Source organism: Ascaphus truei, chromosome 1, assembly GCF_040206685.1.
Source record: "Ascaphus truei isolate aAscTru1 chromosome 1, aAscTru1.hap1, whole genome shotgun sequence".
Classification (NCBI taxonomy): Eukaryota; Metazoa; Chordata; class Amphibia; order Anura; family Ascaphidae; genus Ascaphus; species Ascaphus truei.
In genome coordinates this window covers 17,946,487-17,970,408 of record NC_134483.1, presented here as the reverse complement: position 1 = coordinate 17,970,408, position 23,922 = coordinate 17,946,487, and the positions used below count along the sequence as shown (strand labels likewise).

Here is a 23,922-nt window from a genome sequence, read left to right as displayed (position 1 = left end):
TCTCTCTCTCTCTCCCACCCTCTCTCTCTCTCTCCCAACCTCTCTCTCTCTCTCTCTCTCTCTCCCACCCTCTCTCTCTCTCTCTCTCTCTCTCTCTCTCTCTCTCTCTCTCTCCCACCCTCTCTCTCTCTCCCACCCTCTCCCACCCTCTCTCTCTCTCCCACCCTCTCTCTCTCTCTCCCACCCTCTCTCTCTCTCCCACCCTGTCTCTCCCCCACCCTCTCTTTCTCTCCCACTCTCTCTCCCCCACTCTCTCTCTCCCCCACTCTCTCTCTCTCCCACTCTCTCCCTCTCCCACTCTCTCTCTCTCCCACTCTCTCTCTCTCCCACTCTCTCTCTCCCACTCTCTCTCTCTCTCCCACTCTCTCTCTCTCTCCCACTCTCTCTCTCTCTCCCACTCTCTCTCTCTCTCTCCCACTCTCTCTCTCTCTCTCCCACTCTCTCTCTCTCTCCCACTCTCTCTCTCTCTCCCACTCTCTCTCTCTCTCCCACTCTCTCTCTCCCACTCTCTCTCCCACTCTCTCTCTCTCCCACTCTCTCTCTCTCCCACTCTCTCTCTCTCCCACTCTCTCTCTCTCCCACTCTCTCTCTCTCTCTCCCCCACTCTCTCTCTCCCCCACTCTCTCTCTCTCCCTCTCCCACTCTCTCCCTCTCCCACTCTCTCTCTCTCCCACTCTCTCTCTCCCACTCTCTCTCTCTCTCTCCCACTCTCTCTCTCTCTCCCACTCTCTCTCTCTCTCCCACTCTCTCTCTCTCTCTCCCACTCTCTCTCTCTCTCTCCCACTCTCTCTCTCTCTCCCACTCTCTCTCTCTCCCACTCTCTCTCTCTCTCTCTCCCACTCTCTCTCTCTCTCCCACTCTCTCTCTCTCTCTCCCCCACTCTCTCTCTCCCCCACTCTCTCTCCCCCACTCTCTCTCTCTCCCTCTCCCACTCTCTCCCTCTCCCACTCTCTCCCTCTCCCTCTCTCTCTCCCACTCAGCCCATGACCAGACCAAGTGATGCAACTAGGGCCATCCTTCACAGGACAGACCCTACACTTGATCTTAGCCAAAATGCCGAGAAGCGATATATAAAACATAATACTGAGTTAAGTTATGGTGAGTAAAAAAGTGACAAAAACCCTCCACAGGAAAGCAAATATGCAAATATAACTGTATGCTCATCTGCATGTCTTAGGCAGGTCTGCAACCCCGCCTTTCCCCATTATCACCCAGCATACAGCACTTCCACTGCAGCAAGGAATTCTGGGAAATTACATGCAAATGAGCACACAGTGTCACTTTTTGCCTCAATAACCATTTTTAACATGGTTCCCTATAGGCTTAAGCTTGCTGCATGGTCACAGCTTTGAGCACAGCCAGGGTTAAGGTGCATACCCAGAAAACCACCCACAGACAGCTGTTTCGACCTTGATGGGTCTCATCAGTGTGGGGTTGATTTTACTGGGAATGCAAGAGAGGCTATGGGATAGGGAACCATGTTAAAAATGGTTATTGAGGCAAAAAGTGATACTGTGTGCTCATTTGCATGTCATTTCCCAGAATCCCTTGCTGCAGTGGAAGTGCTGTATGCTGGGTGATAATGGGGAAAGGCGGGGTTGCAGACCTGCCTAAGACATGCAGATGAGCATACAGTTATATTTGCATATTTGCTTTCCTGTGGAGGGTTTTTGTCACTTTTTTTACTCACCATAACTTAACTCAGTATTATGAACTGCAGCTTTAGTACACTATCACTGTTCAATATGATGTGATGTAAATACTTAAGATGAGAGTATATTGTGGCTCTATCCTACTCGCATCGATTTTCCCTCACCTGCTTATAACAAACAGTACAACTACGCTTTAATTGATTACTGAGAGTAGACAACTTTAAAGAAGTCAGACTTTGAATAGTGAAGATAACTTTGATTTCTCTATTTTACATTTTCCTGAAATATATGTATTGATTATATCAATTGCTTGTATTAAGTATTTAAGTTTGTACCCAATTATATCTAACTCATTTTGCATTGCAACGTATTGAAGTTCCACTGTGGGAGAAAACCCTCTTTTGAAAGATCAGTAAAGGGTTACATCCCAAACCTGTATTTAAGTACACAGGAACCTAATTATTAACCATGAGGACATCTGGAGGTGGAACGCGTTGGGTTGAACCACAGAGCCCGAATAGGTGTTTGCCATACACCACGTCCGCATACGCATGTCTTGCCTCTAGAACAATGACACGCTCACGGATTTATGGATTTCCTACTTACCCTTGGGAGGATCGGATGACTTGGTTGGCCCATTCATGGGTGCTACCCAGACAGGACTCCATGAGGATCTACACTGAGTTGGAGAAGGAGAGTCCTCCACCACAGAACACACCCTGAGTAACAAGGAGACACTAGACGGGACTGGTTACTTTCTCAGCTCCGTGAAGGTCCTGGTACCACAGATGACCAGTGGGAGGATACGTGCGATATACCCCACGGTGGAAAGATTTATGTTCAATCTGCAGAAAGCTCAAGATGGAGTTTTGGGAGTGCTATAACCACATTTTTATTTACATTTTTGTTTTCAATAAAACGATATTATGCTATGGCATTTTCAGTTTTTTTTTTATAAAAGGCACACATTACAGGAAAACAATTTACTTAAAGCTGACTGCTGGAAATGACAAGCATTCCCACAAACATCATGTTTGCATCCTTAAGATTCTTCGATTGTACAAAACACGAGTGCAATGTTTATATATTTCTCTCTCATATTGTGTTGAGGTCTTAAACAATATTACGCCATTGTTTTTTCTTTGCTCTTTTTTTTTCCATCAATCCATGCGCCAGAAGATTCTTCCTTTGCATCAATATCTTTAAGGGGCTTGGACCATTTATTGGACTATATATATATATATATATATATATATATATATATATATATATATATATATATATATTGGATATATGGCAATGGTGGAGGGTTTTTGTTGCTTTTTTCACTCACCATAACTTAAAGTGTGTGTGTGTGTGTGTGTGTGTGTGTGTGTGTGTGTGTGTGTGTGTGTGTGTGTGTGTGTGTGTGTGTGTGTGTGTGTGTGTGTGTGTGTGTGTGTGTGTGTGTGTGTGTGTGTGTGTGTGTGTGTGTGTGTGTGTGTGTGTGTGTGTGTGTGTGTGTGTGTGTGTGTGTATATATATATATATATATATATATATATATATATATATATATATATATATATATATCACCAGATTGTTTTTGCTTTATATTACAAGCGCCTCTGTCACTGTGGTGTTTGACAGACAGACTTCGTTCTAACTCCTTAAGTACAAAGTAGAAGAATGAATTGCACACCAGACAGGGAGTGAAGTCTGGTAGCTGGTTTATCAGACTAACAATTCACTGTCAAATTCGACCTTTCTCCAGTTTGTGACTGAAATGTTGGTCTAAAAGACCAACCAAGTCTATAAATGTCCACTCTCAGTCTGTTGTGCCACGTGTTTAATACTTTGTATCATGGGACTGTTCAATCACTGATTGTGAGTCTGCAACCCAACTCCAATGTCTTGGGGGGGGCATAACATATCTCCAGGAAAAGGTCATGTACATAATGGAAAACACAATTACATGTGCAATCTCTGATACTCCATTAAACATAAAAACTTTTCCATTGACCTTGCCCAACGGGTCTCTTTTTGCTACCTACAGAATGTGTCTTTTGTTTTTATTCTGTAGAAATATGGTCGTGGTTTGTACTGATATATAAGACATGGCTACAGTTCTTTTCCTAAAAGGAAATGGATTGATTAAATGTGTATTATTTATTTAATTTTGTTAACGAAGCCGTCCCGTAATTCAACTTATTTGTTTGGTTATAATGGGATTGGGGGGGGGGGGAGGGAGGGAGGGAGAAAGAGTAACCCGGATTGGTCCCGAACTGATGTTTTCCATTGGCAGACCTCGGCTCAGCTGCCAGGGACAATCAATTTCCAAGCAACTTGAAATAAAAATAAGAGGTGGTGACATCAGTGGCAGTCAGCCAGTGAATAAGGGGAATGTCACTATGCATTGCGGTGTTCACCTTTATGCCAGCTAGTGCCGGACTGGGTTATCAATGGCCCAGCAGGGGAATCAGGGTGTAGGGGTCCACATAGGGCCATAACTGGCAAAGAAAAGTTCTAACATGACTTGCACTCAAGCATTCATATATAGGATCATACATACTGTACATACATGGATAGACATGGCGTTAATTGACTCTCCCTGCAGCCGCACTCACAAACACATTACCATGGTCAGTCTCCTGAGTCGATCCAAGATTTTTCGAGTCTCCAGCTGCTGCTTGACCTTGTTTACTGGGGCTCATTGAGGACCTCCTTAAGTACCCAAAGGTCTAGTGTGAGCCTGCTGTCATTGTGCCAATAAATGAGGTGTGTTACTATAACTCAATGTGTTTTCCCTTAGTATGAAAGTTAGTAACGTTGGCGTGCCAGTGAAGGAGGAGAACATCACAATACTGTAACTCAGGGGGTCCCCTCTTTTTTTTTGCACTGTGACTCCAAAGGGCTAGTGCAGCTGAGCCATTGGTCTCCCGATGGCAAGATCAGAGCAGCCCTGTTCCAGGAGGACTGACAAATCAGGTTAGCACGACATTTGGAGAAATTAATGCGGGCTGCTGCTGCTGCTGCTTTAAGGAGGGTTTAAGATAAAATAAGATATTATGTTTTAATTTCCAGTGGTTTTCTCAAATTCATATTTTGTCAAAATTGCACATTTAAGTCTTTGGCGAGTAGGCTTGTCAGCCTAGTGGTTAAATAACACACCTATCCAACTGATTGTTCTTTGTTACCTGTGGAGCGTTGTGCATTGTGTAATATATTATGTCATTCTGTAAATATAATATAATAACTTTTCATAGATATTACATTCTTAAATACAATGAACTACAGCACACACCGCTGTATTATAAGATTACTGGACATGGACACCATTATTCCTTATCAGCAAGTCCAATCTGTGCTCAACCTCTTCTCTAGCGGCCCGTCTTCTTTCAGCCTCACGACTTGCTGCTGCAGTGCATGTCACATGTATTCGCACACCATTGTTTCTTTGTTCCCTTTCTCCATCTCGTGCCCTTTCTGCTCCTCTTCCTCTGGCTGATGGTGTAGTCCTACAAACAGCTTGTACAGAAAGGCACCAGTGAGGCCGCCTACCAAGGGGGCAACCACCGGGATCCAAAACCAGTAATTTCCAGCCCTGGAAGAGAAGGCCGAGAACTATGTGAAACAGATCATGCCAGGAAAAGCATTCTCATTAGCCCCTCGATTCTTACATTTAAAATCGAAGTGGTTGGACAGGCTTATAATGCATGGAAACAGAGGCTCCCTCTTCAGTATACTGGGAGGTTGGCATTCCCTTGCGGTGGAACTCCATTCCAGGGCAAAGGGAAGATGACTTTACAGTATACTGAATACGGGCAATAGAGTTTGGTTATGGGTAAAAACCATTTGGTGCAGCTACAGGAAGCTGGTATTGTTCCCTACTTACTACAAAGGCATAGGTCCCTGTTCAATATGCTGTAATGCTATCTTTTCTGTGCTGGAGAATAATTCAGCTCCATTCATTTGAATGGTCTCAAACACCACATACAACTGGAGAAAGCCTGAGCACACGAATTTCCTGGATCAGATGTTATATTGCATATTACAAAATCAATGCTTCGGTCCAAATGGACCTTTATCAGCTACCACATACCCCAGAACATATGTCTTCCATCAATTGCACCCTTCATTGTGAAATCCTCCAGTAATTTTTTTTGTAGCAGAAAAGTATGATTGGTAAATCAATTTTTTTTCTCAAGCCTTATATATAAAAAAAAAAAAGTGCCCACCATTGTAAAAGTGATTTACAATGTATCTGTAATCACGTTTGAAATGGCCAGGCCTGACTTTGAGGGTCTCCTTTTAAAAATACTGTAGCTCAAATCCTCCCTGTGACATCTACTGTCAAACCCGCCAATAATTGTAACTCCAAATCTAAGTATATATCTATTTGAAGCAGCATTTAATTCAAAATCCTGTGTGTTTTTCTTTTAAATAACTATCGGTTGTATAGTATTAGATAATACTTACAGACTTTGTGATGAATGTTTCATGTATTAAGTTTCCTTGGGTTGCTATAGCAGCTATTTAGGAAACCAGCGGAAGAAGAACAGAGCAAAAACAGTGCACTGCCAGGGAGTCAGGTGGTGGAAAAATATAAAAGTCTATTTATTCAGCAACACTCAGTAACATAACCCCAATAGGGTGAGACAAAAACTCCTACGCGTTACGGACCATAGGGGGTCCTTTATCAAGGAGTATGGGGGACTAGGGGAAAGGGGTCCCTTTATATATATCATATAACTACCGAATTACCAATCAAAACTTTAAAAATTGGCGCCAAAATCTGCTGTGCGCCGGTCTGACGTCATGCATGTCAGCCCTGCGTGTCACGTCCATAGAGAACTGGATCGCGCACGCTCGGGCCGCACCTCCTCATGAACGTCAGACCGCGCTGTGTGATCCGGCAAGGCTACCATGGTGACGGCTGGGTGGTAGGAGGAGGGAGTCTCCACCCCTAGGGGAGGGCCATATTTAGGAAACCACACCATGTCAGCAGCCATATTGCATGCCCTGGGAAGCAGGATCTTTGCCGATCGATCACCAGAAAACGGATCAGCAGCTTAGATCATCACATTGCAGTAAATGTAAGGAACTGATGCATTAAAAAATATATGGGTAGGAGGAAAGGCTGCTTTAAGTTCCTCCAATGGGGGAGAAAATGTTAGCAGTTCCGGCAAACATTTATTTATATACACATGTAGCCTAGGCCTCTGGCTATTATCTTTCCTTTGACCCTAACAGTATAAGTCCTGTTAGACACAGGCAATGTGGGGGATAAGGTCTCTCATGGAGTCGTAGCTTCTTGTTGCAGCCTGGATACACTATTGCTGTATCCAGGGGCGGGCCTAACAACAACCAGAGAGTGTCATCCCTGGGCAGGATACTGGCAGGGTCACATTCCTGTGATGAGATGCCTGTCAGTATCGGACCTGCCCTGTTATGGGGCAGGGTTACAAGCCCCTCCCCTGGGGTATATAAGCTGACACGCTCCCAGAAGTCAGTCTCTCTTCCCTCCCCCAGTGGAGTGGATGTGTTTACCCCTTATTCCATCAGGGGGTAAGGGAGCTGAGGAGGGGCCTACATGGCCTCAAGCCCGGTGGATCTGCTCCAGGGAACATCTATGCTGTAACCAGAATGATGCTAATAAAGACACAGTTGAACCCATATGTTGTGGCTACTTGAGTGGGCCACTATCTGAGTTGCCAGTGTGGACCATCCTGGCTGCACCAGGATCCTCACCAGCTGGAGACGCTGCGCTACGGATGATCATTACTGAGAGCCTGATCTGATACCTCCCCATACCATCGCGGAGTTCTCAGGGCCTTCTGTTCCACCTCCCGGTATACACCAGCACCAGAATACACCGGGGGGGGGGGGGGATGGAATAGTTGCTACACACATACATATTCAGATGTAGCCAGGCCTCAATATAAAGGATAGGAGGTATCCCTGAGGTGGCTGAATGCTAGCCTGTTAAAAGCGATGTTTAATATACAGTATATGTTGAAACCCATCTTTGCTCAAGGGGCTTTCAAGGTAATATGTATTTAAAGCAGCGATTCATGTTTGTGAGTGTGACTGTCACACCCTGAAAGAGCCCAATGGTACAATATGAAGTGTACAATCAACCCTCTATTCAATCTCCTTAGGATATGTATACCCCTGCACCATTCAAATGAATAGGAACTCATTATTCTCCAGCACAGGGACAACAGCTTCAAATCATATTAAAAGGGGCCTAAATCTTAATTTCTTATAGCATGTTACAATTTCTGCAATAAAGAGCATCTTAAATAGTATTAAGGCTATTAGAAATACTCACTACTACTATATCCTGCAGCATTTTCCATTTTTTAGGAGGCGGGTGAGATTACTGGTTTCCTGGTCCTGTCATTTCACGGCCCACACAATCATATGACTTTTAACATTACAGGCCCCTCCAGCAACGAGGGTGTTACATAGTATCTGCAAAAGAACTACAACTTATCTGTGTACGCCTTTCATATCTAGAGTACGTTATCTCACGTTGAGTAGGTAAAGAAATGAATTAGACTTGTTTAGCTGGCACTCACAAAGTAAATCTCTGTGAACCCTTTCGCTGGCAGAGGGTCTATTAACACGCAGCAGAGCAATGTACTGCCTGCCCCTTCTACCAACATATGGGTTAAACGTGTGATCAGATATTGCCGATAGGAAAGGTGTAACGATAGTTCTATATTACCGATATTACCTTCATGAAACGCACACTGGCCTTATCACTTCAGCATGAACTGGATAGTACAGTATGCTTAGTGTGTGGTATATTTGCAATCATTGGTATTTAATGACGTTTTATCCTACCAATGTAATCCCTTTCCCCTACGCTGCCTGTCGGATCACGTAGTGACAAAGGAGGGAGAGGGAGTAGAGGGTATGACACCCTTTATTGGACCAGCCAGTAGTGGATGTTACAAGATTACCAACCTCTCGGGGTCCTTCCTCGGGTATGGCAGAAATACAAATATTATATAGTGTATATTATATAGAGAGATATCTGGTTGCAGTGGATGTTGAGTGGAAGTGGGAAATAAGGCGAGGTAGAAACAGGTAGCCTGGTGTGAAAATGAACAGTAGAGACATAAAAGGCTTTTCTCTATTGAAATGCAAAAGCGGCTAAAGCTGCGCTTATAGTGCCGTCGCCGGTGATGTCACGCTGCGTTCGCTAGAAAAATCAAATTGACTTCCAGCGATCGCGACCAAGCTGTTGCGCCGTCGCACTGCTTCTACTATAATAGGTCCAGAGGTCCCCGTACCCTGCGACCATATAGCAGCTTGAAGGGAGACAAGCCTGTAGATTCCTGCTGTACCTCTCGGTATGCAAACAGCAAGGGCTGCAGGTGAATCTCCCAGTTTTTCCCCTCCGCCTCTATAAAGGCTTGCAGCATCTGCTTCAGTGTACCATTAAACCTCTCACATAATCTGTTCGTTTGGGGATGATAAGGGGCCGTGCATTGGTGCTTCACCCTGCACATATCCCAGAGACACTGTAACAATTCACTCATGAATTGTGACCCTTGATAGGTTAGGATCTTGCTAGGGAAACCTAGTAAAAATCCCTAACAATGCCTTTGCCACTGCCTTAGCATCTATGGTTCAAGCGCTACAGCCTCAGGGTGGCAAAGTCCATCACCGTGAGGATGTACTGTAGCGCTTCCCCGACCAGCTAGGAACCATGAGGGGTCCTACTAAATCCATAGCTACCCTCTGGAATGGTTCTCCTATTACCGGTAACGGGTTCAGGGGTGCCTTCACATGATCACCCACCTTACCCACTCGCTGGCAGGCATCACAGGAGCGGCAGAAATCTGCCACCGCCCCTGATGCCCCCGGCCAGTAGTAACGCTGCAATAGCCGGGCTCTCATGCGAGTGACCCCCTGATGCCCCGCTAGTGAAATGGAGTGGGCTACCTGCAATAACTTCTGCCTATACTCCCTGGGTTCCACTAGCTGTCTTCTACCAGTCCAGACTCTATCTAACCCGGTAGAACCTTGCTCCCTATACAGAAGCCCGCGGTGCCACAGAAAGTGGTCTGACCCTTCACTTGCCCTAGACTCGGACACCCGAAGTCTCATACCTTCCAAGCTGGGGTCAGCTTTCACAGCATCCCTAAACTCTGTCCCTAACACTGGCCACCCACCCTTAGTCTCTTAGACAGGGGGAACAGGAACTGGTAAAGGGGAAAGTAAGTCAGTCTCTGGTCGCGACTCAGTCTGGCCTCCGCAGAGACCGCTGGAGCTGTTGGTCCTAAATGCAGGGGGACAGGTGATGAATCTGCTGCGTTCCTGGCTGACTGGCTCCTCATTACTCACCAATCTGCCTTGAAAAAGCGTCTCTCGCGAAACGCGCGCGTCGGCTCTGTTTTCAGACGTGCACGCGCAGAGTCTGATCGCCACCGCACCTGACTGTCTCGCACTGCGAGCTTGTGCGGCTCTCTGCCCCTGCACAATATAGGTTTTCTAAGTGCCCCGACGGACACACAAAACCTCCTTCAGACATACAGGGATATTATTCTCTCAAGATCTATGTCCTCCTGATAAGTTTGAGAGATACTGTATCTCAACAGCCTGCAACGTTATACACTCCTGCTAACATACTCACCACAGTAGAAGAGCCTCTCTACAATAGCAGTGCACGTGGGCTGCTTATCAGTACATTACTTTTGATCACTAGAATCTGCATCACCTGTGATCAATTTCCACCCAGCTGACTAACGATTTATAAGTGTATGGTTCTCCTAATATTAAAAGAACCTATACTTTATCACCTCTAACCACACAGGGTGAATAGAGGACACTCTCTGAACATAAGATTAACCCCAAGGTTACTTGAGGTTAAAACCACTGGTGTGGCTGCAGAGCTAGCCACATACTTATTAATGCTCAGGGGTTTAAATCCAAAGGATCCTATATACTATTATCGGTCCACACTATTCACCTCGGCATCTATTAAGCAGCTATATCTAGCAAAGATGGTCTAGGTATCATACAGATCTACCTAGATCATTGCTGCACACTCCTTGAAAGGTTATTTGAGGTCATGTCAGCTATATTAATGGTGCGGATTTACCTACATCATTATTAACAGTCACATGTGGAGGGCCCAGTTAAGCTCTGATCAAACATTTTATTTGCTGGTTGAACTGTGGTACACCCAATATATTATAAACTGGACACCACAGGAATCACACCGGCTACTGTAAATCAAACCGTCTTATTTATCACATTTTGGTTCATCAGTCTGTCTGCTAAATTGATTTACAGTACATGATATCTTGCTCACGAGAATTCCCTGCACGTCTCCACCTACCTACAGATCCTTTACAAGGACTGTTATCTAGTGTAGTGTTAGCATTGGTCTATTGACACACTATTACTTTAGGATCCTGAGCCAATATGGCTATCAGCATCTAGATCCAGTGTACACCTTCAGCTCTTCGTTTTAACACCGATTATTTTAACTTGTTGTTGCATAATAAAGATTACGTTTTAACTGCTACCTTTATCACCAGAGGGTGAGCCTGAGTGCTACACTTGGGTTCCTTTTCTACCAGCCTCTGATTGGCTCCTAGTAATCGCTGCCACAGGAGCCAGCTGTGCTGTGAACACACAGGTTACATGCCCCAGGTCATTGCCGAGCAAAACGTCAGCATCTAACCAAGGCGATACCTCCACCTCCCTCATGCCACGTCCAGCACCCAAATGCAAAATGACCCGGGCAACCTGGAGTGATCGCGGTCCTCCATCTGGCATGGTCACTTGCATCCCGGTGTCCTGGAGCAAATCCTCTGGTCGGACCATATCGGGTCGGACCTGGGTAACAGTGGCACCGGAGTCCAGTAAGCCGTCTGCTTGACGATCTCCGATGGTCACTTTCCCAGGTGTTTCTGCTGGACATCGTTGGATTGCAACCCGACTGGTGCAACCTGATGTCCTTCAGTCTCCGCTGCTGGTCCTGGGGAAGCAAGTGCAGATCTCTCTGTGGACATCCCCTTGGGTTGATTCCACGGCTGTACTTGGTTCCGCGGCTGTACTTGGTTCCTCTGTGTGTGCCAGTCGCACACGGGCAACCAGCCTCACAGCTGGAGAACGTTGCCCGTGCGGGCGCCAACCGCCATACTCGTTCCAACCCCCCGGTCCCATCTCCAAACACGTCAGGTCCCCCCGTGTGACTACCTACCGCCCCCCCCCCCCCCCCCGGCCTGGCCGTGGGGATCGGGGAGCGCAAAAACACACTGGGTGGCCGGCCGCAACCTGCAGCAGGGCCTGGTCAGAGGTCAGGGAGCGGCCGGGTCCCCCCCAGCCAACGGGCCCGGGACACCAACCCCGGCAGACCCCCTATTGGCGTGCCTGCTGAGAGAGGCTGCCTGAGGGTAGGGAAAACACATGATTATGCCTGACAATGCTTTGGACTGACTAAGACTGGTAGGGCAGACAGGTAGCCAGGACTGGCATGGCTACGTGTGTGTGTGTGTGTGTGTGTGTGTGTGTGTGTGTGTGTGTGTGTGTGTGTGTGTGTGTGTGTGTGTGTGTGTGTGTGTGTGTAGATATACACTATTCCCTGGTAACATTCTTTATATAGATACAGTAACTAGACATTAAAATAGTTATGGTGGGTAAATATATAGATAGATATTTATACACATACTGTACACTGTCTTGTCCCATTCCTCTCCCTCCTCACGCCTCCTTACTATCTTGGTTGCTTTTGAATTTCAGTAGAGAAAAGGCTTTCACTGTATGTCTCTACTGTTAATTTTCACATTAGGCTACCTTTTCCTACCTTATCTTATTTCCCTCTTCCTCTCAACATCCACTGCAACATCTATTACAAGCACTGTATATAATATTTTGTTTCTGTTTTTCTGCCATACACGATGACGGGCCCTGAGAGGTTCGAAAACTTGTAATAAACATATCAACTACTTGTTGGGCCAACAAAAAGTACCATACCCCCTACTCCCTCTCCCTCCTTTGTTACTACATAGAAGAAAGGACCAACACGGCCCCCCACCCTTCTTTCTCTGATCCTGCAAAGAGTTTGTCCAGGGCAGATCCTCCAAGGAGTTTGTCCATCTCAATGACTTTCTGGCATGGACAAACTTTGGTGGGAAATATCCCTAAATGGTGGCTTCCGCTGGTGCAGGTCCAATGCAGTCCTGCAGTGGCAGAAACCACTTGTACAAATTATGTTAAGAATAAAAATATAGCAGAGCAGATTGTTTCTTTTGTGATCTGTAAAAAAAAGGAGCAGTTTTACCTAAATACTTCTACTCCCCAGCCAGCGATTGCAGTGAAGATCCTCGGTGCAAGGTCCCTGGCTGGGTTGATTGCGTATCCGGAGTTCATTCCCATGGACATCCCAATGACTGTAACCAAGAGCCCGGCCACCACAGCCTGCGTCCCATCCAAGGCAGCGTTATTCTTCTTGTCGTGGATAGCCAGGAGACACAGTAACAGCACTGCTGTGCCAATAACCTATATGAATGTATGAGGTTTCTCAGAGACATACAGTAACATACAGTATTATCTTTTAACCCTTTCACTGCTAGAAAGGTCTGCAAATGGGTTAAGCAGACCAGTTAACAACAGTTAGTAAAATGGGTTACTAATGAGTTGTAAATGTCTGACACCCCAAAAAAATTGCAAAAATACAATGTACTGTAGTTAGTTTAATTACATGTACACTTTCAATGTGATGATTTATTCGTGTGTTGGTCATTTATATCCTTTGTTTTTCATGCTATATATTAGTTTTTCTCACCTTGCATGTGTGTGAACACCATAAATCTATCATACAGTATCTGTCTGTTTCCCCCAAACAAATAACATGATAAAACTTACTCAACATGCGTCTTGGTGTTAATGTATTTTCACCATGTTTGCATCACCTTGTGTTTTGGGTTTATTGTTATAGGAGGATTCGCACAAACTATAATGAGATGTAAAAAATTCTGTGTCTGGGTGCCTCCATTCTTTCATATTATAAGCATCAGAATACTCTGCTTGGTGTGAACCCCTCTAACTAAAGAGCCGCATCAAATGTGTAAATTGTTTCGAGGTTTAACTAGAAACTCTTTTATTTGGCACAGACGCTAACTGTGCATCTACTGTAGATACTCTACCTGTCAGGAAATGGCCCTGACATATTTTCCTAGATCTCCCTCTCTCCCAGTTCCTTTCTCTGTCCACCGGGTGTGCTGCTGTTTTCTGTCTGCTCTGGGGTTCTCCTGTCTGTCTGTCTCCTCTAGGTGCTCTTGTCCTATATCCTTATAGTTTCCTGTTCCTCCCTTGCCTTTGTTTTGTGTCCAGACTCCTTATGCCCATGCTTCTGCTTCTTTTCCTGTTTCTGTTCTGTGTGGAGTCCTGCTAGTAATCTGGCTTGTCCCTGTTTGTTTCCTGCTTCCTGCTCCCTAGTCTCAGTTCCTGCTCCCTAGTCTAAGTTCCTGCTCCCCTGCCCTGCTCCTGACTTCCTGTTGCCGACCCCTATCTGGACTACGATGATGCTGCTTGTTACTGAACCTTGCCTATGACCCCAACAATCCCCAACATTGTCTTGCCTGCTCCCCGCTGTTCCGGCCACTGATCCTACCCACTGCAGGAGTTTCTCCTTGACACTACCTTAAAGAACAACAAAAGTGCTTTACTTTAGTGTACCTTAAAGGTAAATCCAGACTTTCTCTTGTTTTGCATAACATGATATATATATATATAAAAAACATATCAGTGTGTGCACTCTATGAAACAAACATACAGTAGAAAACATTGTTTACTAACCTGGTCTAGAAATCCACCAGCGGTGGACAGGTAGGACTGCGGGTAAGTAGAGAAAATGCTGGCTGTCGCCAAAGGACCCGTCACCGTGAAGTTTCCACCACAATAGTTGAACAATGCATCTGTCAAACGTAAAAAAGTCATATTTACTAAGCGGTACTACTACATAAGACACCTTCTGACACCAGAAGACCTTTTACAGCCCATTCAGTGTCTTATGACATAGCACTGCTTAGTAAATATGGGCCAAAATGAGTTAAGGAGGGAATCCCACTGAGCTGCCGAAAAAATCATTTGGTAACCCACTTATTGTAAACTAAGCCTGTTGCTCATGAGGAAATGTAAGTTTGTTGTAGGCTGGCGCACCTTTGAATGAACCAATATAAGGTTTTGCGTACGGAGCTTTCACAGCCCTTCAGGTCTCTTGTTCTCATGTTATTATACATTATTAGGAAATCTGTAGAAGAGATCTTTTACGTTTTTATAGCTCAGTGTCCAATTTTTCGTCTACGAGAACTATCTTCTTGGGCCATTAAAATGTATCGAAAGCTGCAACAAGTAGACAACTTACTCTAGTATTCTAAATAAATAAGTGTGACAGTGAGGGGGTAACCAGGCCATCAATAAAGGTATTATGCCCAGCTGGTTACCTCTGAGCCACATTGGGTAGTTTAGAGTGTCAGGTCTTGAACCCATAAATATACCTGCAATGTATATGTTTGCATTGCAATAAAGAATTTATGTGTGTTTTACCTTTCCAGGAGTGCTAACCAGTGGAGATTCTCAGGCTATGTGTTTCAGGGGAGATGGGGGGTGGGAGGGGAGGGGCGTAATGGTTTGCAGTAAAAGTGTTGTCAGAATGTGTCTAGGTAGAAAGGGTTCAAAGTTGCAGGCAACCCCAAAAATGTATCCGGGAATCAGGTCAGATTCCCGGGAACATATAGACACATCACTCCGGTAAAAATTCTCACTGGAAAACAGTTTTGTGACTCACCGCCAGGTTTCCCTGCTTCAGCACAGACCAGAAAGGTAAATGAGGTTATAGGGATATGTGTGTCCTGGGTTCAGTCAGGGGTCCCTAGCTTAATGGGGGTCTCCCAGTATATGCCCAGATCACCAGAACAAGGTATAGAGGTTTTGGGGTGCTTCAACCATCGATAAGGTTGCAGGGCTGATTTCATGTCTAAGTCCAAATGTCTATGTTTTTAGAAAAGTAACTCTGAGATTGAAACTAAGCATTATTTCGTTCAACTTTAAAAACAAAATTCTTATAGGAACGGCTAGGAGCGTTAAAACTGAACGTGAGCGTCTTTTCGGACAAAACCTAGGAAACGAGGGACTTAGAAGAAATTGTGAAATATTTTTATTTTAACGTTGTACAGTATGTAATGGTATATGTTTATGCACTGTATATGAGCTGGGGATTTTCCAAGTCTGTGGTTTCCGAGAGACCAGTTGGCTACCAAGTTGGTGCCAGTAAGTCTGCCCAGGTCGTGGAGTTGAAAGCCACAGAGATTGCCAAGGTGTGAAAGCCATTTGGGCGGAGGAGTTAGACCCTCGTCCTGGGCTGAATGGAAGTCATCGGACTACCATTTGCCCAGCCCAGACCTTGAGATGCCTAACTCTAAGGGTGGCTTCTGACTCACAGATGGCAGACGTGCCAAGCTGGCGCATGCCCCTGCCAGATTTCAAATCCATCCTTGCCTGGCTTCAGTAGACTGGCAAGTCTCTGATTGACTGGTAGGAATTCTCCCACGCTCAGATTGGCTGGAATATTTCATGAATGGGACTGAAATACTATAAGAAAGCCAGCAGCCCATCTGGTCCTCAGATTCTAAGCGACATGACAGCAGCGGCAAATTCGAAACCAGCAAAAGATGCTTTGAGAAATAGAAACGAGACGGCTTCAGAAATTTCAAAGCAAGAAATTTTCTAAGCCCCACTTTTCGAGGCCAAGTTCTGATAAGAGAACGTAGCAGTCGCGGCTGGAAATACATGCCGAAAAGAGTACCAGAACGTTTGGTACTATCTCCCGGTCAAGGGATTTTGGTATCTCCGGAAGAGATACAGCGGTAGCGTCTGGAACTACCTGCCGATTGGAGTTCCAGGATTTTTTGTGCTTAGTCTTGGTCAACCTAAAGACTGTTTTATGGACTATTTCGACTAGGAAAGATTCGTTTTGTAGCCCAGACCCCCAGTAAGTGTTTTCTTTTGTATATTGTAATCCACTGTGTGTAAGTCTGTTTCAATGGAATAAATAACAATTTATTTTACCTCCTTGTTTTGCCCAATGTTGTGATCCTGGTTAAAAAGGTGTAAATGCTTGGTCTCCTGTGACAATAAGATTGTAAGTTCTGCGGGGTAGGGATTTCATTTCCTATTGTCTGACTTAGCTGCACTTATTGTATCATAATTCCCTGTACTGTATTGTATTTGTAAAGCACTGAGTACACTGTGGCCACTATGTAAATAAAGATATACATACATACAAATAATAATTGAATAACTAAATCAGTTACAGTGGTAGCAGATGCTATTGCTTCCACTACCACATTGTAGTGGGACACACACACAATGCACCAATGGGAGAAGAAACCATTGTGTTTGAACTAGGCGCATGCAAAAAAGGGGGAGGCTAATACGTTATTTCCCTAGCTGGCACGCCCCAGCAGGTGCAACGGCACCTGCTACATCGGTACAATAAGTATTCTATAAATGACAGTACCATAATATAGACAGTATACCACTGCTGCTGCCAGGAATGAACCCATCATTTGGGCTAACACGTAAACTGGGAGTTTTCCCCAATGCAGCTTTCCCAAGATGCAGTTTGTTAGTGACACAGCACAATTCATGTGGGCTCCTACAACAATAGAAAACAACATGAGACATGGCATTAATATGGCATTCAGTTTATCCCTCAATAAATTAAAAGTCTCAGGTTTTGTGTGTAAGACCCTATTGATGGCAGGTTATCCAAAAACAATAATGTAATAACCATTCCAAGTGTTACTTTTGATTCAACACTACATTAGCTAAAATGTATTTAGCTGTCTATTACTGAGTCCTAATGGTTGATTTAATGTATAACTGATTACTTTATATATAGTTTACGGAACATGACAAGTTCATCAAAACATCATCAATATATTGGGTTCAAACATGTCTTTCTTCAGGATTTCAACCATTGATGATTTTTTCAACAGTCTTGTAAACACATTACTTTCTGCCTATGTTGGAAATGTTCTATTCTTTTCAAAACGTGGATTAAAAAAAAAGTAAGTTTGAGCATTTTGATTGTTTACGAGACAGTGTGAACAGATTGATTTAAAAGATCATTTTCGCATCAAGCCAGAGGCTTATTTAGGTTTATTTACCATCATTAATATATTAAATGTATATACTTTGCTTTTACTAAGTGTCTGATTTTGGTAGTGTAATGTATTGATTTCTGCGTGTCTGACCAGTCACTCTTATGGAGCACTTCTCATCCTATGAACTATTATTATACCAATGAAGCTACACCAGGTCTTCCAAAGTGACACTACATACTCTGATACCCTACAAGTCTCACCTCACTGCAGAACAGAGAAAAAGAAATGCAAAAGGAAAACACGCACAATATTCACACTAAAGGGATTTATTTACCTAAATTGATATATTTCACTGCAGAATATGAGCATAATATGGGGATCTATAAAAATAGTTATAAGGGAAGTTTTCCCTCTTTATTATTGTGGTACAGGATACAAGCCGATTGGAACTGCTTATAGAAACAAATCCATCCAGCAACACTAATAATGTGTCGATTTTATAATGTATCACAGCAACCTATTTCTCTTGGTAAATTATTGAATCAGCGCAGTTTGAAGAAGCTAAAAATAAATAGCTGCTTTTTCTCCTTCTGGGAGAAAATCATATGTATATAAATTGCTTAAATCCATATTACAGGATTTCTAAAGATTCATTTAACACTTGAGTGACAGAGGGACCAGGAATGCTGTGCAGAGACCAATGCATTCCTGGCTCCTTTGTCACTCAAAGGCCCTTATTGTGTACGTGGCGATAGAGCCAATCAGGTGCTATCCCACAGAAATCCACATTGAATTTACCGGGGCTCTCTGTGTCATGGTGTCGGATGGAAGCAGTTCACAGAATAAGAATCAAGGAGTTAAAAATACACAGTGTTTTTAAGAGTGTTTTTTCTTTTTTTGTGTTTTTATAAGGGGTTGTACCAATGTGACACTTTAACACACATCTTGCAATTAAAATGGTAATAGCATGGATGGTAAGAACGCTCACCAGAGACTCCACCAGCTACATGGATTCCCATTATGACACCAATTCCAAATGACAAATTAATGCTCAGATACTGTCCAAATTCTTTATTCCCTAGAACCACCTGCGCAACAGATGCTAAGCCAAACATCTAGAAAAAGAGAAAGAGAATTATCCCTCGTGGGACACAAAGACACATTGCTGAATCTATATGTAAATGCTAATCTCCCACTGTTAGTTGTCACTACAAATACCGGTAATACAACTCAAAGTAGCAAAAATCTGAATTAATAAATCTAAAACTGAAGGAAAAAAAATGGAATAATCTCAGTAGGACTAGGGAATCGTAGTAGGCAAATCAATTTTCTTTTAGCAATCCCCGAATATTCGCACTTGCAAATAAACGCCATCTTTGCGGTGAATTTGAATATTGGCAAATTATTTCCCCATCGCTACTTGGTGGTTGACAACTGTGGAACTGAGATAACCACCAATTTTTTCCCTCCAGCTCAGAAGCCTACTGTATATGTGTTTAACACATATTGTTAGTATCGTGTCCCTTGAGCATATCCTAAAAAAAAGTGCTTTTTAGTGTAAAAAAAAAGTATGATTTTCTTAATCGACGGCTTCTCAGATTACCGTGTAACCTTAGACTACACTGAGCCCTGCTCCACTTTAATTCATGCACTTATATTTCCTGAACAGAAAATCATATTTAAAAAAATAAAAACAACATTGGAAAGAGATCGCTTATTTTAATTTAAAGAAAAACCCAAAGCATTGCTGACCAGCACGGACTGCTGCTTTAACACATGCATCACAAAATTCTAAAACAAAGTAGCACTCTTTTAATACAAAGACGTTCTCTATCCGTATAGAGATTAAGTTGATAAAAATGGTTAAAATTACTTTTTTTTTTTGCAGGCTATAAACCACTTACATTAATTTTACCTCCTGAGCACATCACAGTCATTTGATCCCTTTGCTCCATAAACCGAGTCCTTAACTTGGCAGCAACCAATCTTCTACCCTGTTTAATATGCTGTAAAGTTCTCTTCTCCGGGCTGGAGAAGAGAACATCTCTATTTTAATGGATTAAACCAAACTCTTCTCCAGCTCGGGGAAGCAGCTTCACTGCATATCGAATGAGGACGGTAGACGTTTCCCAGTTTTTTTTAACACAATATGCAGATGTTGAACATAATCACAAGACATCGTTCCCGTTCTGTTTTTATCTAGTTTTCCATTACTCTTTTTATCTGCTTTTTTCCACCTTTAACGACTCATATTTCTGACCACTGTAATCAGAAACTTTTATGACCCTAACTTGCGAATACGACCGTCCTCTGTCTTCCTACTTCTTTTCTTCTATCAAATCAAACCAGTCAGCGTACTAGTAATAGCCCTTACCATTTAAACCCACATCCACCCGCACTGCGCCTTAAACTGCCCTATGAAAGATTTCAGTACATCTGTACCAGTCCTTGGTAACCAGCGCATCTTTTTTATTGATCCATTCTCGCTGTTGCCTCAGATATGGCAATCATTTCTCTAATATTGTGTTTGCTTAGTGTATCTCCCAGATTTGAATCAGGGCTTTGTGTATGTACAGTAGGTGTGTAGTTCAGGCACATATTCCCTAAGTGGTGCTATGCCATAAGACACCTTACAGCACTGTTGGAAGTTTCGGGCGGGAGTCATCAAAGTGGGACTTGCGTCATTGCAGCCGAGTCAGCTATTGACTTTAATGGCAGGTGTAGCCGATTTCTCAGCGGTATCATCCTTTGATGAGATCCCCAGCACTTAAGGCTTATTCACTTCGGCCATACGGGGCAAGAAGTATTCAAGTCCAATGAGGGTCCGGAGGTGAATGTTATCAATAGAAAAGGTGAAGACAGCTTCAATGTATTCAATGTAAGGTATGAATGCATATCGTTATTTATATAACACCCAGAGTGTACACAGCACTTCACAAAAGAGACAATGCAATACAGGGAATTACATTAAGTGTTGCAAACAAAACCAGCAACAGGGAAGGAAATCCCTGCCCCTGAGAGCTTACAATCTAAGTGGTATGTTCAGGGCCGCAGACAGATTTCCTGGGGTTCATGACTGGACCCCCCCATTTAGGTGGCCTTGCGAGCCACCCCCCATGTCACACCTCACAAGCCCCCTCTATTTCCCTCCTTCCCATGTTTTTTTCTCCCCTCTGTCTCATGTCTCCCTCTCCCCCCTTTAGCAATTACCCCACTCTCACTCAATCCTTTCCCCCGCCTCACGTGTATTTCTCTCTCATGCGTCCCACTCTTTCTCCCTCCCTCACTCCTCTCACTCTCCCATCCGTCAAATACCCCACTCTCTCAATCTCTCCTCCTCACACTCATTCCCTCCACTTTCACACAATCCCCCTCACAAAATACATCCCAAAATATCCCACCCCTCTAAATACATACAAAAAAATCCTCACCCCCACAAATACATATAAAAAAAACCAATACATATAACCCCTCCAAAAATCCATATAAAAAAAACACAAATCCATATAAAAAAATCCATATAAAACCCCCATACATATAAAAAAAACAATACACATACCCCCCAATACATAGAAAAATAAACCAATACATCGAGAAAAAAAACACCCAATACATGAAAAAAAAACCCCAATACATCTAAAATCCCCCTATACATAAATGCTAAACCCAATACATATAACCCCCCCAATACATAGAAAAAAAACCCATACATAGAAAAAAAAACAATACATAGAACCCCCCAATACATAGAAAAAAAACAATACATAGAACCTGCCTCCCCAAATACATAGAAACCCCCCAATACATAGAACCCCCAATACATAGAACCCCCCAATACATAGAACCCCCAATACATAGAACCCCCAATATATAGAACCCCCACAATACATAGAACCCCCCAATACATAGAACCCCCCAATACATAGAACCACCCCAATACATAGAACCCCCCTCCCCGAATACATAGAAACCCCCCAATACATAGAACCCCCCCCAATACATAGAAACCCCCCCAATACATATACAAAAAAAACAACACATAGATAATAAACCCCACTACATATTAACCCTTACCTTGCTGCTGGTCACAGGTGTCAGGCCTCTGGCCGGGTTCGCTGGCTGTGGGGGGCCCGGTGGCCAAACAAAGCAGTTGGACCCGACATCTCGTGGCTGCTGGGCCCCGGCTCTCCTCAAGCTGCAGGCCTTCCCCTCACTGTTCCACGCAGAGCGTGTGATGTCAGCGCGCCGGGCTTCCCTCATGCCGGCCAGCCGGAAGCGTAGCCCAGCTTACTTCCAGTGTGCACCGACATCAAAGTGCCCAGTGTGGGACAGTTAGTGAGTAGGGAAAGGCCTGCAGCTTGCAGAGAGCCGGGGCTTGGTGGCCACGGGAGATCGGGCCCAACTGCTTCGTCTGGCCGCCGGGCCCCTGCAGCCAGCGGGCCCGGGACACTTGTCCCAGCTGTCCCCCCCCCTGTCGGCAGCCCTGGGTATGTTGGGAGACTTACTGAGACAGCAGGTGAGGGAATAGGTGCAGTAGATGGCAGTGCTTGGCCACAATGGTTGGTAGGAGCGACTGTGGGTGTGGGACAGTAGCCATGAGTTACTAAAGGTGAAAATCTGCACACCGCATGACAAAAATATTTTAAAAAAAAGATACAACTAGCGGTGCTCCTGGTTCAGGATTCTCTGTGATGATCCAGCTTACAATGGAAAGTATAGGAAACAGTCCTCCATGGAATTTCCAAGATAAATTTATTGCCAACAAACTGACTGACGTTTCGGCCACAACTGGCCTTTCTCAAAGCAGAATGGCATAATTATTTGAGAAAGGCCAATTGTGGCCGAAACGTCAGTCAATTTGTTGGCAATAAATTTATCTTGAAAATTCCGTGGAGCCCTGTTTCTTATACTTTCCACAGTAGCCATGAGCCCAGGTCATTGAAATGCTTCGTTTAAGAGGTGAGTTTTTAGGTTTGACTTAAATGTGGGGAGAAATGGTGCTTGGCGTATATATCGATTGTGAGAGAGTGCCACAGGTAAGGGACAGCAAGGGGAAAGGTTTAAGGAAAGCTGGAGCAGTAGAGGTGGAAGCGATGGAAAGAGAAAAGTTATGAGCAAAGTGCAGGATATGAGCAGTGACATAACAAGAGATCGAAGCTGATATGTAGGGAGGAGCAGGCAAGTGGAGAGCCCTGGGGGTAGGAAGTTGAACTTTTTGCGTCATCCAAAACTTTATAGGAAGCCAGAAGAAGGATTTAAGGAGGCGATGAACATTGATTATTATGGGCTAAAGTTAAGTGATCCTAGCTGTATTGTATGTCTTTATTTATATAGCGCCAAAAGTGTACTCAGCGCTTCTCAAAGAATACAGTACAGGGAATTATAATTATACAATAAGTGCAGCAAAATCAGACAATAGGAAAGGAAATCCCTGCCCCGAGGAATTAATGGGAAATTTACAGATACAGTAGGTGAGGGAGTACTGTAAGTGCTGTAGATGGCAGTGCTTGTTCACAATGGGTGGTAGGAGTGACTGAGTGTGGGACAATAGCCACGAGTGCAGGCTATTGGGATGCTTGATTTGTGGGGTGAGATTTAAGGTTAGTCAGTATTAAATAAAAAGTGTTTGTCTGGCTTCAAGATTAGAGGAGATCCCCAGCAGAGGGTGTGAATAGAGGATTTGTGTGGGTGATTTTTTTGCGGGGTATAGAAGTTGTTGGGTGAGAGGTGTATAAATAATGGTGCAGTGGGGAGTGGGGAAATTGGAGAGACCAGAGACATTCACAAAGGAGCGAGGAAACGGTAAACGGAAAAAGTAATAGGGAGGGCATAGTAAGATACAGGAGGAGAGACTTCCCAGGTAATGGAGGATAAAAGTGTACAAATAATTACAGATGTTAAAAGTTAATGTCTCACAGTGGCAAAGTTGTAATGCAGAGTCCAGATCTTCCTCCAATCTTCACCTCCAATTTCAACTCCAAAATTAACTCTTGTAGACACTTAAGATATGACTCTTTTGATGTTACACAGCCATATGGCTCAAAGACAAGCTACAGTGACTTAAGTACCCTAATCACATGCATTTGACTAACACTTAAGGGAGGGGTTCGCCTAATCAACTCAGACATACAAATAGTTAATTAGATTATCAATTC

General features: G+C 43.9%; 1 protein-coding gene across 3 annotated transcripts in view; it reads right to left on the bottom strand.

The window, feature by feature from the left end:
• Nucleotides 1-2,584: 2,584 nt before the first annotated feature.
• The window catches only part of LOC142483451 (aquaporin-7-like), a 38,153-nt gene continuing 16,815 nt past the window's right edge, over nt 2,585-23,922 (bottom strand). For all 3 annotated transcript variants that reach the window (XM_075583567.1, XM_075583620.1, XM_075583495.1), the window contains exons 3-7: nt 18,756-18,882; nt 17,179-17,316; nt 14,457-14,575; nt 12,940-13,157; nt 2,585-5,235 (exon numbers count right to left, since the gene is read on the bottom strand). In XM_075583567.1, the coding sequence (XP_075439682.1) occupies nt 5,061-5,235; nt 12,940-13,157; nt 14,457-14,575; nt 17,179-17,316; nt 18,756-18,882 (777 nt within the window). In that variant the 3' untranslated portion in view covers nt 2,585-5,060. The remainder of the gene's footprint in view (nt 5,236-12,939; nt 13,158-14,456; nt 14,576-17,178; nt 17,317-18,755; nt 18,883-23,922) is intronic.